General features: G+C 44.8%; 1 protein-coding gene across 1 annotated transcript in view; it reads right to left on the reverse strand.

The window, feature by feature from the left end:
* The window catches only part of ADGB (androglobin), a 224,364-nt gene that overhangs the window by 89,381 nt on the left and 115,177 nt on the right, over positions 1-19,806 (reverse strand). Inside the window, 4 exon segments of the mRNA XM_074988710.1 lie at positions 1,517-1,658; positions 2,748-2,850; positions 5,089-5,152; positions 7,422-7,590. Coding sequence (XP_074844811.1) covers positions 1,517-1,658; positions 2,748-2,850; positions 5,089-5,152; positions 7,422-7,590 — 478 coding nt within the window.

Raw genomic sequence — 19,806 nt, forward strand, 5'->3', positions numbered from 1 at the left:
TCTCCCATGCAGCTGCTGCATTACCAAGCCCCCCGCCCCCTGCTGGGTCAATCAGTATGTGCAGAGTCCCTCAATCAAACAGCAGGACAACTAGCAAGTTCCTAGATTTAAAAGGTACCCTCCTGGCATCCTCCCCCAAGCACCCCTCCCCTTTCAGGGCACCTTGAGAGCCTTCCTGCTCCTCCCTGCTGAGTGCCCCCCAATCCCTTTCTATGGTCCTCCCAAGGTTGGGGAAGGCCCAACAAATTGCAGGGCCAAAAAGGGTGGGCTGTAGTGCAATCTTCCACAAAACTTCGATTTCCAACATTCAAAAACTGCACAGCTCAGAAGAATAAAATGCTGATTAACCTGTCCATAAACCAGTTCAATCAGAATTCCTGAGATATATCTTTTTCCTACTGATGTTTTACTGCCATTTGCAATGAATTAAATCCATATTAACATTTTATATCAATTTAGAGAAAAAAGAGAGCTCTGTTAAACTTCGCTGACGTAATAATATATTAACAGTTATTTGTGTTTACCTTTCTGTTGCTTTGAAATCTCTTTGATATCCATTTTGTTGGCACGGACATTACAGGACATGACAAATATATATTATTCTGTTCAAATTGTATAGGTACTTTTTGTAATATTGTAAGTTTTTGAATGAACTTTTAAACAAAATCTACACAAGTAAAAAAGAAGCTAAAAGTTCTCAGTAGCAGTCTTTCTTTGTTCATTTTCATATAGTCTTTTTTAAATTAAACTGGCAATTCTTTACTTTTTGAGAACTAAAAGCTTTGAATTATCCAGCAATTCAGTCCTTGTGGCAATACACCAGGTATTGTTTCTTTCATCCCAAACATTTAAAGAGACTAGCATATATCAAAGGATGAAGAGGGTAGGATGGGGTTGTCTTTATTTGCACTGCCAAGGAACTGTTTTATACATGAAATCTAGCGCTATATCCCAGGAGAAGTGAAATTCACAGAGCATTGGTATCATTGTTTCCTTATAGCTTTAAACTGGAATTTTGAAAAACTATACAAGGGGTAGGTGGATTAGTATTTCATGTTTCATAAATTCCATTTCAAGAAGATTTACCATACTGGCTACAATATCTCGCTTCAACAAAAGTTTTTAATTAAAATGAATCTTGGAGAAAACTGCAAATACCTCAGCCACATTTCTAAAGCCTTTTATTTGGAAACAACATGCCTACACAGAATGTATTTTCCATTGTTTTTGTAGAAAAACTGGTGTGACTGCTGATATGAATAACTGCCCAGCAAAGAGAGAGTAAGGGATGCACAGATTGATTGACAGACAAGTTGAAAAACATTAGTAATGATTCTTAAATCCATAGAAGCATTGCAATCTTACCAAAACTTGGAAAATCCTAAAAAATAATATGGAAATTTAACACCCAATTATTTGTAAATAACTAACCCTTCCAAATTCAGTTATGTAAATTCTATCTTTAAGGCAACAGCAGGTCTTTAAGGGCTGGAAGGGAAAAAGAACTAGTACATACCCTGGGGGAAGGCTTAGCATAGCAGCTTTGGTTGCATATGTACGGATCCTTTGCATAATTTGGCCTGTAGCTACACTTTTCCAAGAAAAACTTTCAATTGTAAGCATGCCCTGTGGTATAACAGAACCTTCTTTTTGGGTAGCTGTAAAAAAAAACAATTAGAAAATAAAGTTAGCAGGGCAATCAATACAAATATCATGAAGCAGAACTCAGGATCACATTTTGGTCCCCAAAGCACACGAAACTATGAGGACTTCCTTTATCCTGTGTAAGAGGATCTAACATGTAGATGTAATTATACCTTCTTTTGGCTCTTACATGTGCTCAAGGTATGTCCAGATTAAGCCCTATTTAACTCAAGCTGACTGCCAATTAACTAACTAAAACCTTTTAAAATGATGTTCTACATAGTCTAGAAACATTTGTGATTTACCCTACACAGACTTTACAGTACTCAAGATGAGTCAGAACAAAACAGATTCAAGAGTGTCCGCACAGGGATTTGCAGATGATGAACTGAATCGCTTTAAAAACCAGCTTTAGTTAAATCAGTGCAATTACTGCATGTAGACCAGCCCAAAGACAGAATAATTTGGAAGAAGAGAAAGCCAGACAGAAATAACACAGAAAACTAAAGGAAATTGATAATAGAGACGTATAGACAAAAAGTGAATAACGAATGATTAAACACTGTAAACAGCTCCTTAATAGGTATTATTCATAAAAAGGAAATGTGGGAAAAAAACTGTTTTCAACTAGTGTGGAAACAATACAAACACATATAAACAATATAAAAACATGAATGTGGCATAGCCAAGTGTTTTGCCAGATAATTTTCTGGAATCAACTTTCTCTGTTTAATGCCTGTGAAATTACTACAAAGGTGAACACATCTTGCAAAATAGATCTGTTGTGACTCGTAATTCACTGTAGCCTCAGTGGCTAACAGAAAAGTCTCATAATGCTGTGGACATAGCAAGTGTCAGTAATGCAGGAAAAATAACTCTAAAATACCCAAAGGGAATTATTATTGTTCTCATTAAACCATGCAGGCATTGAGTGTCACCTGCTCCATACAACATCAAAACAGAAAACAAAAAACAAAAAACACTAAAAACAAAAAACAAACAAAAAAGTTTCAAAGGAAGACAGCTGAGATAAAAAAAAAGTCTTTAGAAGTTGATAACAAGACAACAATCTACAGTAACACACTTTTCTGTATTGATCTTACCTCCAGAATCTCCCCAGCGTACTAAAGCAGAAAAACCAACCAGAATTTCAATAGGTTTCAAACTATCCACAAATAAATAATAGATGACTGGATCATCTGTAAACTGCAGATGGAAAAGGGCATTCATGTTTGATTTTTGTTGAATTAGTCTTTTACAATTTTTAATTTAAAGTTCAGACTTCATGATTCAATGCACAATACGTAAAACAGGCAATTAGTTGTTAGTGGTGCTTCTGACAGGACTTCAAGTTTCATTTACCTATGAATATTAACCTTTCTTTAGATAGAGTAGAAGAAAAATAGTTTCTTTAATGGAAAATGTACCTATATCTCATGCACATCTTCCTTGTGAAACATCAATTTAACTAAACCCTGCTTACCAGGAATACTGTTCTACAATTTTTCAACTCTAATTAAATTCTAACAAACATGAAAGATGATATATAGTGTCATACATATTCATAATTTATAACACAGTAAATAGTATGATTCCTACTTTGGAAAAAAATCAAAATAGCACAGCACTTTGTTTATTAACAACTTTAATGCAGACAGTAACATGTACTTCCCCATTCCTATAAAATACTCCCATTTAAACATCACTTTACTGTCTCTTTCATTTCTTCTTAAATTGGACTGTTTCTCACATCCTAACTCTAAATATGAGCAACTGAATACTGAGATATTAGCAGTATCAGAATGTTTGCAGATCGAGGCTAGGTGCACTTCAGGAAGATATGCTTTACTAAAACAGAAGTTATTGGCATCAACATAAGGGCAACTGGGTGAAATTTAATGATCTATGACAGTGGTGGGCAACTTGCAGCCTGTGGAACCTATGCAGGCCCACTGGGGTTCAACCTGTGGCCTGTGAAACTTTTTGTTTACCACTGCCAATGGGCAGAGATAGCAGTCTCCACTGATTACTGTTCATGTGGATTTTTTCCTACCAGCAAAAAAGTGACACGCATGTTAAGCAAGGACACGTGAAGTAAGGTGCATGCTGATTGCTCACAACATTGACCGTAAAAGCTGTGCACTCCCTCTGCATCCAATCAAAGCAATGCTACAGTTCAGTGGGCACCTCACACAAATACTAGGTACATAAAGACAGTTAGCAAATCTATTCTACCCATGGAGACAATTTCGCAGCCCACTAAGATGAGGAATGGCCATTCATGCGACCCACTCATGAGCCTAGGTTGCCCATCTCTAGCTTATGATAAATAGGACATCAGACTAGATGATATAATGGTTCCTTCTCACCGTAACAAATTTATGAATCTATGAAACTACAGTGTAAAAGTGTTATCCCACATGGCAGTAATTTCGCAGATGGTATGACTATTTTATTTACTTGTCTCTAATAAAATATTATTGTGACAGAGTATAAGGTTCTAAAGAATATATTTTGTCATCCAAGTGCACTGCTAGTATTTTGTTGACTACATTTTAGCAAATAGAGCATGTTTTCGGTGGCACGCAGTTGCAAATCCAAAGCATACATTGGTCAGGAAAACTGATCTATGACCTGGTTACTCTTTTTAAAAGTGAGCCTAATGACACCAAAAGATATGCTGCAGTTATGGAATATAACCCATACAGATAATTTCTGGGCACATGATTTTGTACGAGGTCTGTTCAAGACAAAGTTTAATCGCACAGCAGTTACATGTTGTTGATATAATAAATATGAACGTAATGGAGCGACACATTATTCAGACATGTTTAACTTCAAGTCACATGAATTAATTAGTTAAACTACAGGTACTGAAATGTCACTACAGTGCTTTTACACTATAATTGCAATATAGGTTAAAATGTAATTCCAGGCACTGGAATAGATTCTCAAGTGTACCAGACCAGCACTTAGCACATCTAAAGAGTCCATGGATGGGGAGACTATATTTCTGCCCTCCTACTCTTGGGGATCTCAAAGACTGCATCAGTCTGGGAGGAACTTGAGAGGCATCTCAGCCGCTGCCTCAAGGTACATTTAAGTCACCTCTGTCTTACTTAACTGGAGCCGATGTTCTGGTCCACAATATTCTAAAGTGCAACCTGAAATCATTTTACTAACTCCAAGAATCAGTCATTGCCAAACAATAATCTGCAATACTGCTGTCACTGTTGATATCAAAGGAAGGTAATACTGCAGTATAAGTGATTGCATAGTTGATTTTAATGATGACCACTGTAGCCTTAAATATTTACATGTATATTATTTGTGCATTATTATTTTGTTTGTAATAGTAGTTCTTCATGGGTTAGCACACATATATGAAGATGTAGGCTTTCTCAATAAAAAAGGTGAAATGAATAATGTGGTGCATGCATTTACCTTAAAATCTGCTTTCTGATAACTATAAGCATACGTACTTGGTTTGTGGAAAATATGCAGGTTCCTAGAAGGAAAAAAAATGATGGGAAATTAATTCAACTTTGCTAATTTTAGTAAATTTTCTCTGTCGTCCCATAAGGTGCTACCGCCTCCCATTCTATCCTTATGAAACAGACTCAAAGCTATTTATTAGAAGTGTTTCAACAACTGGAGCCTCAAAAGATGAACACGTACAATTTTTCTCCAGTGAAAGCTGTTGATGTTGATTAGTACCTTTGTTTCAGGTCTACCTATTTCTTACACGTCTGCAAACTAGTTCTTTGGATTTGTAAATGATAGCAAACCAAATAAAAATTTTGACACCTAAAATCAATGTAATATATAGAAAGCAGAGGCATCACTATGGGGGATGATTCCTTTTTTGCAATTTGTTAACACTTCCATGAAATTTGCAGCTGTTCCACACCTTATCAGAAAATAACTAAGAAACAGAACCAAACAGTGACCTCAGTTTTACCAAATTAACCCAACTGAATTTAACTTTAACTTTAATTGAGGACAGACTTTGAACCAGAATTCAGGGTTTAATACAAAAGAAGAGTTCAGATTATTCAAAGTCCCTACTGAGGCTATGATACATTCTAGATATAAACCAATTCTACAGTTGCTGATCTTCTCCTCCTTCCCCAAAATTGAATCCAACTTTTAACATCCATTTCAAGTTCTCATATTTGACCTATGTTCATATTATACAAAGAAAGACAGTCAACATCACTAGCTGTCAGGATAAAAATCTTAGCCTGGCAGCTATACTTTCTGTGTAAGAAAAGTCTGTAAGAATCAGCAGGGATATACTGATGGGTCATTGTTAAAAAATATTAAGTTCTAAAAATAGGTAGCACTCTTTCTCATCCTTTTTAGAAATGAGAAAAAGGAACTGACAAGTATGGCATATAAATTTGTTACAGTGGTCTTCAAAAGGCTGACAGTAATTTACTTTATGTTCCACTAACAGCTTTTATACGTGTTCTTATTTCACTACTGACTTTATTGGAGCTCTAAGTAAACTACACCCTGTACAAATAGGAAACAGGCATACAGAATGGAAAGGAAGAAATAACTTGTCTCATGACTGTGCTTCAATAAAGATATCATTATAGAGGATTCTTGCTCCTGTTCTGGTGCTCCATAAACTCTTATCTACATGTAGGGGAAGATCAGTGCTGCAAGGATTGATCTCCCAGGAGTCAATTTAACATGTCTAGTAAAGACACGATAAATTGAATGCTGATCATGTGCTCGTCAACTCTGGCACTCAACTGGAATGAGAAGCATAAGGGGAGTCACTTGGAGAATTTCTTTCAAGATATAAAAAGTTTACAATTGAAAAAGATGGTTTTCTCTACTTTGGATACAGAAGACTGAAGATATGGTTGCACTGGAGCCTCCCAGAGTCTTGGATGTGATTGTATGCTGACTAAGCAGTTATGGCTACACAGTTATAATTAGCAGAGCTTATATGGTTATGTGAACTTGAAACTACATCTCTGGCTCTAGCGCAGACACACCCTGAGATAGTGAAGTCTGTTTAATATTGCTAAAGTAGGACACGAATGGTGAATAGGCAGTGAGCTAGCCCTTTGCACTAATATAAATAAAATAAATGATGAGCTCTATTTACACGTATAGTTCAACTCTGAAAAGTCACTATAAAAGGCATATTTGATTGCATAGTTTTGGTTGGTCAACAATTTCAGAATAATGTGTGCTAAATTTACAAATTCAAGCACAATTATTTTAATTTCCAGCCTTAGAAACACAGCATAGCATCTACAGCCTGGTCTAAATTATATCAGTTCTACTTGCGAAATGAAATCAATCTGATGTGTTTTTTTTAAATTACAAGCATTATTACATACTCTTAACTGATTAAAGCAGGTTAAATTATATCCATATTGCACAGTATAAATGAGTTATTCAGCTGAGTTCTTGTCTTCTTATCCATAATAAAGCTTCTACATATTAGACCTCCATTGACAGCTGCACAATTCCAGTACCTGTACTTGGTTTGCAAAGGTGTAAGTAATTGTGAATTATAATGAACATAAACAAGGAACAATATAGAACTTGGCTTGCCTTTGCGGAGCTGTGTTGACTCTACAGTACTAAGAAGACTATAAAAGATGCCAACAATTTATTTTTGTTCTTAAAATTAAGCCAGCATGACTATATAAAACACAAGGAGTAGATCTGTTACGATGCTCTTTTTACAAAGCCCTTTTTCACTTTGATCAAAATTTTAAGAAATATAAAACAAAACCTCTGCTCCTTACTGAAAACAGGTACAGAAGTCTTCAAAATCAAACCATGTTTCCCGGGAAACAAGACTCCGTTCTGATTCAGTTTCTTCTGGTGATTTATCCATTGTCTGACTGCAAGCACCGATGTCAATGTTTTCTGATGTCTGAATCACATCAAAGCTTATATTTTCAATTAATTCATCTACATAAATAAGAAGTACACAGAGATTTCGGCATGCTAACAATGTGCACATTAAAGAAATGTTGGTTTTGCACTGGGAACTCCTAAAAGTTAAAGATTTTTCTTCCACATATTTTGAAAATGAAAATACAATAAAATCAACTAAAATGAAAAACAACTCAGAATAGCAAAAACAAATGTTAAAAACTCTTAGTTGGTTGTAATTGGAATTATTTCACTTTTCCACCCCCACTCATTTCTACATTTGAAACTGCACACCACGCCAGAACCTGTGACTCTGGCACTTCTGTTAGACATTCCATATTTCTGTGCGTGCAACAGTGATCCCAAAGCCAGCTACACAGTAGAGGAAAGAAAAGCATAAATGACATGAGATTTTTGATAAAATGAAGGGCAAAAGCATCCATCCACTGAAGTGTGGAAGACATTATAACACACATCCTGTAGTACTTTATTAATTTGAAGGAACAGGGCCTAATACTGTTATATGAACACTGCTTTAGGACAGTTGGACTACCACAATCTGACTTAGGCCAAATATGGACATGGAAATTTTCTTCAGGTTAGCCATCAGAAGAAAAAGTATATGACAGAGTGAGTAACGTACACCTTATATGGTATACTGCAACAAAAAATTAGTCTTTACTTTAACCTAAATCACAGAAAGTGGGTCAATTTATGCATTGCAAGAGCAGCCTGAAGAAGCTAATAGCATGCTTTCTATTCCATGACTGATTTCTAGATAGAGGAATTTACTAATCCCATGGATGGCAAACTGGAACCTTTCATAATGACACTAATAAGCTATTTTAACAGAAGATATGCTCAGAGGTCACATTTTGTACACCCTATTCTATAAGGCTGTGTCTACACTTGTATTCCTCTTTCGAAATAGGTATGCAAATGAGGTAAATAAAATGCAAATGAGGTACAAATTTCCATATCTGGCACCTCATTTGCATATTCCTTAGAAAGCTTCTTTCAAAAGAAAAAAAGCATTGTAGATGCTGCTCTTTTGAAAGCAAACACCATGTTCAAAAGAATTCTTCTTCACTTAAAAAAAGGGAAGAAGGGTTCTTTCAAAGAGGGGGTTTACTTTTGAAAGAGCAGCATCTACACTACCTGTCTTCTTTTGAAAGAATATGCAAATGAGGTGCCAGATATGTAAATATGCACCTCTTTTGCATTTTCAATTTCCCTCATTTGCATGTCTCTTTTGAAAGAGGAATGCAAGTGTATATGCAGCCTAAGAGTTATATAAATTAAAGCTTGAGCTGTTTAGTCTGGTCTGCAGACAGACTTCTTTGCTGCACCACTGCTGTGAAATACTGTAAAACAGACAGGTTAATTCAGATATGAGCAGACTACTGATTTTTTCTTTGCCTCATCCACTCAAACTTAGAAGCAAAAATAAAACACAAATTATAAGCAAAGAACTAAATTAGATGAGGAAAACAGATCAAGTCATAGAGCAAAGCAGAAGAAAATCCAGGTAAAAAAGGAAAAAAAGACTGATGAATAAATGTTATCTGTCCTTATTACAAGACACTGCTCATGTGGGAAGACATATTCAGACTCTGTGACATTACTACAGGAGCTGGAAAAAGAGTAAAAAGGAAACAGAGTCAAATTTTCAAGAGTTCAGGTTTTAACAACTCCCACTTCTTTCGACTTAGAACCTTTGAAAATTTGGCTACTTCGTGTACATGTCTAAATGGAGAGCTGAAATCTTTTGAAAATCTGACTAAAACTAGACGGTAGCCTTTGATGGCTATATGTCATCTCAGGTCCTTTCAAAGAAACTCAGATCATGTCTACACTACAGCCCTAAGTTTACCTATGTTAGGTCAACTTACAGCCACTGCAATAATTTCTAGAATGACTGATGTCCACACTATCCTTCTGTTGGTCTTCTGTGTCATTACTAGGAGAACTTCAATCAACTGACAAGGGACAGTGTGGGAGTCCATCTGCTTCCCAGGGCCCTCAGCTCCCCACTCTCAGCCAGGAGCAGGCTCAACCACCCAGTTTTCTTGCCTCTCTGAAGATGAAGTTGGACTTCTTGCCCAGCTGGGAGTACGGAGGCTGGAGCAGCCATGCTTTATCTCCCAGCTTTGCTGTCAATGTTGTGGTTTTAGCTGCAGCTGTGAAATTGACAACACAGACAACACCCAATCAAAGTAATGACGAGTCTACACAGATACTAGCTACGTCTACACGTGAAGCCTACATCGAAGTAGCTTATTTCGATTTGGAGGCATCGAAATAGGCTATTTCGATGAATAACGTCTACACGTCCTCCAGGGCTGGCAACCTCGACGTTCAACTTCGACGTTGCGCAGCACCACATCGAAATAGGCGCTGCGAGGGAACGTCTACACACCAAAGTAGCACACATCAAAATAGGGATGCCAGGCACAGCTGCAGACAGGGTCACAGGGCGGACTAGCGCTTCCGGGGCAACAGCTAGCCGCTCCCTTAAAGGGCCCCTCCCAGACACACTCAGCCTGCACAGCATGTGGTCTGAGGAGCCATAGGCACACAGACCCCGGGTGACGCAGGCATGGACCCCCAGCAGCAGCAGCAGCAGCAGCCGCCAGAGGTCCACGCAGCCCTCCCGGCAGGAGCAGGGCTCGCCCTGATCCATGCCATGCGGGAGGCAGCTGAACACCTCCTTGCTACACCGGAGGAGGAGCTGCCCCCAGGGCAGCAGGGCTCAACCCCCAACTCTGCAGCACCCCGCCCCCCCCCGCTTCACACGCCGCCGCCTGTGGAGCTACCCCACCAGCACTGACTGGTGGGAGCGGCTGGTGCTTGAGGAGTGGGACAACGACCACTGGCTCAGGAACTTCAGGATGAGCTAGCAGACATTTATGGAGCTGTGCCAGTGGCTCACCCCCGCACTCAGGCACCAGGACACTGCCATGCGGTGTGCCCTCCCTGTGGAGAAACGGGTCGGCATCACTGTCTGGAAGCTGGCCACTCCAGACAGCTACCGATCCGTGGGACAGCAGTTTGGTGTCGGCAAGGCCACCGTCGGGGCTGTCCTCATGGAGGTAAGAGGACCCACGGGGGGAGGGCAGGGCAGGGGAGGGGGGCCCAGGCAGAGGAGGGCAGGGCAGGGCAGGGCCACGAACACCCTGCTCACCCCCCATTGGTGCTCTCCCATGTGCTTTCCCTGCAGGTTGTGCGTGCCATCAACGCCATACTCCTGCACAGGCTCGTGAGGCTGGGGGACCCAGATGCCACCATCGCGGCTTTTGCCATGCTGGGCTTCCCCAATTGCTTCGGGGCTCTGGATGGGACTCACATCCCCATCCACGCCCCGCATCACAGTGGAGGACGCTACATCAATCGCAAGGGCTACCATTCTGTGGTCCTCCAGGCCTTGGTGGACAGCCGGGGCCATTTCCAGGACATTTATGTGGGCTGGCCTGGCAGCACCCACGACGCCCGGGTTTTCCGGAACTCACGCCTGTGCCGCCGGCTGGAGGCGGGGACCTACATCCCCCAGCGGGAGATTCCTGTGGGGGACACCACCATGCCCCTCTGCGTCATCACAGATGCGGCGTACCCACTCCGGCCCTGGCTCATGCACCCGTACAGGGCCATCTCTCCGCCAGCCACGAGCACTTCAACCAGCACCTGAACCACGCGCGCCAGGTGGTGGAGCACTCATTTGGCCGCCTGAAAGGACGCTGGAGATGTCTCCTCACCCGCCTGGATGCGGGCCCCAACAACATCCCCCAGATTGTGGGTGCCTGCTGCGCCCTGCACAATTTGGTGGAGAGCAAGGGGGAGACCTTTTATCAGGGCTGGGCTGTGGAGGCCGGCAGGGCTGACCTGCAGCCACCCGCTGCCCCCAGTCGCCAGGTGGACCCCGACGGGACCCGGGTCCGGGAGGCCCTGCGGGCCCATTTCGATGATGAGGCCGCGGGGTGAACTCTGCCAGGCCCCCCACTGCCCACCCCTTCCTCCACAACACTCCCTGCCCCTACGCCCACACCACGGAGCACCCAACCGCACACCCCCCACACTTTTCCTGGACAAATGACAGCACGCACATGTGGCTGAACTTAAACTGGTTTTTCTTTTAGAACTTTTTTTTTTTAACTATAATTAAAACAAGAACAAACTATATACAAGACCTCTTCTAACAAAAGTATTCTGTACAAATAAAACAATAATAAAAAAGATTGCATAGAATGGATATGTTCTTCAATTAAAAAAAAACCCAGGGGTTATAAGGAAGGGGAGAACTATTTACATGGGGGGGTACGGGGCAAAGGGGGGGCACAAATATAAATGAAATGGGTCAATAAAACAATCCTCTTCTCGGACATATGTAACTATATACAAGGGGCGGGGGGCCACGTCCTGGGCCCCACGCCCCTACAGTCCGGCACTGGGGATGGGCGGCCGGGAGCCCCGCCTCGGCCGCAGCCCTGTCCGGGGCTGGCTGGGGGCTGGGCGGACCGGAAGATATGACCGGCGAGTCTCAGCTGGCCCCAGGCGTCCCTCGGCGGTCTGGCCCTCGGTGGTGGGGTGACGGTGGACGGGACGGCGACGTGCGGAGCAGCAGGTGGTGCGGCGGGTGGAGCAGGCAGGGCAGGCGTTGCGGCGGCCGGCGCGGCATGGGGGGCCAGGTAGTCCACCGGACGGTTGAATGTCTCCATGTAGGCCCCCCATGCCTCTTGGCGCCAGGCCAGCGCCCGCTCCTGCAGGTCCAGGCGGCGTTGGTCCACCCGCAGGCACTGCTCCACGACCTCCAGCTGCCGACGATGGATGGCCAGCAGCTGGGGGTCCGTCGCTGTCGGGTGCTGTTGCGGGGTCCGCCATCTAGCCCACCATGGGGCCGGTCGGTCCTCCGCCGAGGGGCTTGCCTGGAGCGATGGCCCCAGAGGGGATTCCGGGACCACTGATGCCTCGCCGGTGCTCTCTTCCGGTCCTTCCGATGGTGCAGCTGTGGAACACAGGAGGAGGGGGGGAAGAAGAGTGGAGACAGGCGTTAGTGTGGGCCCCGAGCCGTGATCCTTGTCTCCCCACCCCTGTGCTGCAGGTTCCCCATCCCCGTCCCCGGGAGACGTTACTGGGATGGATGGGGTTCAGGGGTCCCCCTGCACTGCACCCTGTCCCCTGGCGGGAGTGACTCTCACTTCACTCAGCAGGGTCTGACAGGAGAGGTTTCTTAGGCCACAGATGCCCGGTTTCTCTAGGGAGTGACTGCACAGCAGTCAGAGACAGTCCCTCCAACCCGTCCTGGGGAGAAGACCCCAAGGGGTGCCCCTCTGGGGGGTGGCTTTCCCCCTCCTCAGGCTGGCTGCGTTCCAGCTCTCCCTTCCCCTAGCCTCCACCTGAGGCCCCCGCCCTGATTCAAAGCCAGCTCAGCTCCTCCCTCCTCTTTGTTCAGGGCAGAGATGTCACCTGCCAGCTGTAGCCCCAGGATCATCCTTTGCCCCTGGGAGCTATTCAACTTGTTGCTCATATCTAGCCTGAGTCTCCCTTTTGCACTCCCCCCACTCCATCACATGCTGCTGCTGCTGCTGCTGCGGGGTGTCCCACCCCCTCCTCCCGGGGGAACCTCGAGTTTCCGCTCCCCCCTGCCCCGGGGATGGGCCATGGCACTGTTGTGCGGGGGGGGGGCAGGGGCTCATGCACTGCTGTGAGGGACATGGCCCTGCTGTCCTTGGGGCCATGGCCATGTGGGGGGCCCTGGGCATATATCTATTACCCCCGCCCCTCAACCCTGGGGGTGTACACCAGAGGGGGATACATACCTGTCGGTCCACTCCCACGGTCCGGAGATCCCCGGGGGGCGGACGCCCGGCTGCTGCTCCGGGAGGGCGGGAGGAGGATCTGCAGCCCGGACTCTGCAGAGGAGGAGCCCCCCTCCTCCTCCTCCTGCCGCGATGGCCTGGGGGTGGGCTCCAGGGGGGGCCCCCAGGGTGCGGGGCTTACCTCCGGGACGGACTCCGGCTGCAGGTCCTGCTGGGGCTCGTCGGCTGAGGTATCAAGGGTGGCCGGAGGGGAGGAGGTGTGCTGGGGGCCCAGGATATCCCTGAGCTCCCTGTAAAAGGGGCAAGTGACGGGGGCGGCCCCAGATCGGCTGGCCACATCCCAGGCCCGTGTGTAAACCCTGCCGCAGCTCCTTAACCTTACTCCTGACATGGTCAAGAGTGCGGGCAGGGTGACCCCGGGCGGCCAGGCCCGCGGACAGCCGAGCGAACGCATCTGCGTTCCGCCTCTTGCTCCCCATTACCTGGAGCACCTCCTCCTCGCTCCAGAGCCCCAGCAGGTCCCACAGCTCAGCCTCCGTCCAGGAGGGGCCCCGCTGCCGCTTTCCAGCCTGGCTGCTGGGCTGGCTGGCCTGGCTGCTCTGGCTCCCCTGGGGGCGCTGGGGGGGCTGCCGGGCAGCCATGGCAGGTGCTGGCCCTGTTCTGGGTGGCTGAGGGACGTGCAGGCTGGCCGCGTGTCTAGGCTGCCGCCTGCACGTTCCCTCACCTTCCTGCACAGGAAGGGAGGGGGAGGGGACCTTTAAGGGGCCACTCCACGTGGCCACCATTGAGCTGAGGGACTGGAGAGAGCGTCTCTCAACCTCTCAGCTGATGGCCACCATGGAGGACCCCGCAATTTCGACATTGCGGGACGCGCAACGACTACACGGTCCCTACTTCGACGTTGAACGTCAAAGTAGGGCGCTATCCCCATCTCCTGATGAGGATAGCGACTTCGATGTCTCGCCGCCTAACGTCGAAGTTAACTTCGAAATAGCACCCGATGCGTGTAGCTGTGACGGGCGCTATTTCGAAGTTAGTGCCGCTACTTCGAAGTAGCGTGCACGTGTAGGCACGGCTACTGTGTTGCTGAACTATACCAACATAAGTGCTATGGATCTTGGGGAGATAGAATTATTGCATCAGTGTGAATGGAACTGACTTCCAGAGGACAAGGCTATAATATGTACACTCAGGGTACACCCACACAAGGGGACAAAGTCAATTTCATATAGGCAATTCTAGCTACACCATTAACATAGCTAGAATTGATGTATCAGAATCCACTTTCTTCCCTAGTGTAGTCCAGGCTCGAAAGTCTCGCATCGATGTTCCTTACTCCACACAATAGTATGGAGTACAGGGGTCAACAGCCGAGGCCAGAGAGGTCTTAACAAATGTGGCAAAACTGAACGCCAGAAGATCCATCTTCCCACATCAATCTTTGCGTAAGTATAGATCAACCCTCACATAATTAGGTTAATCTATGTTGCTTTATAGCACCTTAACTATATAGCGAGGACAAGCATATCTACACTAAGAAATTAGGTTGAATTTGTTAAGACTGATTTTCTAGCACATGATTTTTCAAAGCTGAAGGTGCACACCCATATTGGCACACAAAGTCAACAGTGTATCCTCGTTAGTGCTGCCAGCTTCGGCTTAGCCAGCAATGTATTGTGGGTATCTACCTCATAGTTCCTGCTGTCTCATTGCATTGTGGATTTCTGTTCCACTGTCTTGATGGGACAAAAATGTGCCAGGTTGTTGTGGGTTCGTATTATCATCTCATACTGCACTGTTTTCCTTCCCCTCCATTTGGAAAGCAATTGGAAAACGTGTTTTTGTGCCCTTTTTTATTTCTGTGAAGACACCATTGCAAGGCTAGCAGGGAGCCCATCAAACTTCAACTCCTGTGGCAAGTATTCTGAGCACCTCACCTATTGTGCTGCTTTATGTGCAGAGCCTAAGCAACCATGAGAGTGATGAAGACTCTGCAGAGAGCACAGATATATATGAATGGCCCAGGCATGGCGGAGCAGCTTGTGCTGTCCTATAATGTGCCTTCCCCGGCTTCCTCTAAGTTGCAAAAAAAGACATTAGTCTCCTTGACTAACAAACATTACTAAGTATCAGAGAGGTAGCCATGTTAGTCTGTAGCTTTGAGAACAACAAGAAGTCTTGTGGCACCTTGTAGGTTAACTGATATTTTGGAGCATAAGCTTTCGTGGGCAAAGACCTGCTTCATCAGATGCATGAGTGGGGGGGTGTGGTTTCAGAGGGGTATTCAAAGAGTGTGGTCCCAGTAAAAGGGAGGACCAGAGCTGACAAGGTCTATTCAGCAAGGTGGAAATGGCCCAGTATCAATAGTACTTATCAAAAGACCTCTCCAATGCTTCATCAGTGATCTGCAACCCATGCTGAACAATGATCTTTCGCTCTCACAGACCTTGGGAGACAGGCCTGTCCTGGCCAACAGACGCCAACCTTAAACAAATCCTCACCAGCCACTACAAATCACAAATCAGTGACTCTAGGCCTGGAACCAGCCCCTGCAACAGTCGTCACTGGCAACTCTGCTCACATATCTACACCAGTGACATCATCACAGGACCTAACATCAATCATACCATCAGGGGCTCCTTTACCTGCACATCTACTAATATAATGTATGCCATCATGTGCCAGCGATGCCCCACTGCAATTTACATTGGCCAAACTGGACAGTCTCTCTGTAAAAGAATAAATGAACATAAATCAGACATCAGGAATGGTAATGCACAGAAGCCTGTGGGGGAACACTTCAGTCTCCCTAGACACTAAGTGGCAGATTTAAGGGTGACAGTTCTGCATCTGATGAAGAAGATCTTCACCCACGGAAGCTTATGCTCCAAAATATCTGTTAGTCTATAAGGTACCACAGGACTTCTTGTTCTCAAAACATTAATAAGGAATGAATGCTGACTGAATGTTGGCACAAGGATGGTCATTACACTGCACTGTTCTCTGGTGCCATGATGTCAGATTACTTACTAGTGAGTTGGCAAATAAAGGTGACCTATCAAGGAGGTCAGAATATGGCAGGACTCCCCAAAAACCTCATGAGGATTAAAGAGTATGTCTGAGAACTTTACAGACGTGTGCAGGGGGGGATCGGCACTTGGGCCACAGACACATTAACAAGTTGTTCTGGGGGCTCCAGGCTGTCTCGGTACAGTGGCTACCACAGATTACACCCAATTGTCTTAGCCCACTTGTAGCATCATTAAAAAGGAGAACTCATCATGGCTGGCCTCCTTGCCATCAGGGCCGGGCTACAAAATGTCCTGGGTGGAGGGGATAAGATTCAGCATTACAAAAAGTTCCTGGCAGTCAGCAAGATCACCTGCTCCATTTGTCTGCTGATCACAGTAATCCTCTTCCTCATCCATCATGTCCTCCTTGCTGTTTCTAGAGGCTTCCTGAGGAATCTCTTCGGAGGTATCCACAGACTATTTGTGGACAGTGATTGAGTCACTCCCTAGAATCTCATGCAGCTGCTCCTAGAAGCATCATATTTGCAGCGATAACCCTGAATGTCCTTTTGCTTCCTTTGTTTTATGGCATGCCTGCCTGAGCTCCTTTATTTTCACGCGTCACTGCAGGACGTCTCTGGTGTATCCTTTTTCCTCCATGCCTTGTGAGATCTTGGCATACAAGGCCGCATTCCTTTTGCTGCTACTTAGTTTTCCCAGAACAGATTCATCCTCATGCCCCCACACCTCTGGCATACTAATGAGGTCCTGGATCTTCTGCATGCTCCATGTTGAAGATTGTCTGTGACCCTGGGAATTCACAGCCAGGTGTTCTGCTGAGGTGTGCTGCCTGTTCAGCTTGCCATGCTGGCCAAAGAGGACATGAAATTCAAATCTTCCCAGGCTGCTTCCTGCATACCTGATGAGCAGCGGAGCTAAAAGTGGTGGCACTGTAAGACACCTTCAGGAGGCCAAGAATGTTGAATTTCACAGTGTTTCATCTCCACTACCCTGAGGTCAATTATGTAAGGTTGAATTTGGCATCACTCCTCATTAGAAGCAAAAGTACAAAAATCAACCTTAGGAGCCCTTAAAGTTGACAGAATGGACCTTGTAGTGTGGACTGATTCCTTAGAAATTCTACCTAAGCCACCTAAATTTGACCTAATCTCCTAGTATAGACCAAACTGAAGACTGAGCAAGGTATGTAAAATGGTTTAATTCCCTCCCAATAATATGAAGATGCTTGGTGCTGTCCTAGTACAGCAAGGTCACAACATTCGCAAGTTTAACATTCGCAAATTCAATTTGCAGATACCAGACTCCTCTGTGTGGTACAGGCAGAGGAAGGTGTCTCACCTGGCCCCTCTGTTGTGGGTCTGCTGAAGCCCCCTGCTGGCCGTCTCTTGAGGTGGGGGTCCCGCTCCAGCAGCTGTGGCAGCTCCAGTGGCACCAACACACTCCACACCACAGCAGCAGCTGCTGGCCCTGACCCAGCCTATATAGAGAGGGGCACCCGATTCTGTCTCCAGCCAAGGGCACAGCATGGCTACCAGCTGACTCCCCATGGCCCTGCTGCCAGGCTCCTCCTCCCACCGGTGCTGCCCAGAGCTGCCCAGGAGCCTGCTGAGTTCTGCTCCCCCAGCCAGGGTAAAATGGGATAAAATGATATTCACGAAATTGAACTTTAGCGAGGGTTCTCAAAATTGAACCCTCGCGAATGTTGCGACCCTACTGTACATGCAAAAAAGACATAACTGCACTATAAAAAGTACATTAAAATTGTTGAAGTATCATGCTCATCGTTTTGCAAGAAGATAAATTTAGAATAAAACGGTATATATTATTGATATGTCCTGACATGCAAGTTTATAACAGTAATCTTAACATAGCTATCAGCAGCAACACAAAATACTTGCTAAGAAAACAGAAGCACCTCAGAAATATAATGACAATGCAAAGCAACCAGAAAATAAATATACCTTAATGCTATTAGATATAGAAAGTGAGAAAAATGCATGATCCAACTATGCAAAACGCCAGAAAACTGCATACTTGCAAACAAAGAAAATATGAATACATTATTCCCTAGAACAATTTATTTTCAGCTCTAGACACTTTTTTACATCTTTCAAAGATTTCTCAGCCTATTAGATTGCATGGCAAAAATAAATATTTTAAATCATAAGTATATCCAAGAATATACTTACTATATTACATAAGTATATAAGTAGTTCTGTCCCCTGGCCCCATGGGGAAGGTGGGGGGCTCTTCCTCCTCCCTGGCTGCCAGGGAGCAGCTAGGGGCTCTGGCTCCCACCCTTGTGCTGGCACCAGGCTGGCAGGAGCTCTGGCTCCTGACCCTGCTGCTGTGGAGCAGGCAGAGGCTCTGGACCATCCACTGCCACAGGGTGGGAGCGCTCCACTCCCAGCCTGGTACTCTCTTGTCCTGGAACACCTGAGGTCTGACAGCCGGATGAGAGCATACTGGATCTGAGGGGTGACTTTATGAGTTTAGCTATCTGGGAAAATTCTGGACTCCACTAAAGCAATCATAGTTTCATTTAGAATGTTAGTGCCTTCTGTGTGGTAATAATGGGCCTGATTTTGTTTCTATTAAAGTCTGTGGCAGTTTTGCCATTGATTTTAACAGAAGCAAGAATGGGCCCTTTTTCATTTTCCCATGACAAAAACTTCTCACTGGCTATAGGGGATAAGCTAGAGAGAGCTATGTCGTAAGCATCATCTGAAAATTCAAGGTAAAGAAAAATGAAATCACATTAAACAGAACTTTTCAGGGTCCAGTAGGGGACAAAATGCATGGAAGAAATAAAATAATGAAATGAAGACTAATAAATTATTAAAATGGTGAAATAATTCCTATATCTCAGTTTTATCAATCGGCATTTCTAATATAAAAAATGGACACTAACATGAACAGATAGCTCCATATCAGTTTGAGAAGGAGGTAACTTTGAGTCTAAAATGAAATGACAGCACAAAATACTTTTGTAATAAGTATTCACTAGGTTGGAAACAGAATTCACTTCCCAAAGAACTGGAATCTTATTTACATTTATTATGAAAATGGAAGAAAAATGGGAGGAGGATGCACAAAAGCAGTTAGGCACCAAGAAATTCACACAAATAACACTGGCATGTTTACAGCATGATGGTATGTATGTAGGCTTCCTGTAAAACAGATGGGGGACAGAGGAGTTAGATGTCTTAAGAAACAATGCTCAAAAGGTAACCCAGATAAGCTGGGAGCATCTCAAGCATGTGTGTGCATTCCAGCCTGGAGGCTCAGCAAGGCCCACATCCGATTCCTGCCTCCAGCCCATCCAAATACCCCATTTGGGTGGTCAAGTAGAAACAAAGGCTCAAGGAAAGTCAGCTCCAATAGTTTTTCATGTTGAACTCACAAGC

Source organism: Carettochelys insculpta, chromosome 3, assembly GCF_033958435.1.
Source record: "Carettochelys insculpta isolate YL-2023 chromosome 3, ASM3395843v1, whole genome shotgun sequence".
In the NCBI taxonomy this organism is placed as follows: domain Eukaryota; kingdom Metazoa; phylum Chordata; order Testudines; family Carettochelyidae; genus Carettochelys; species Carettochelys insculpta.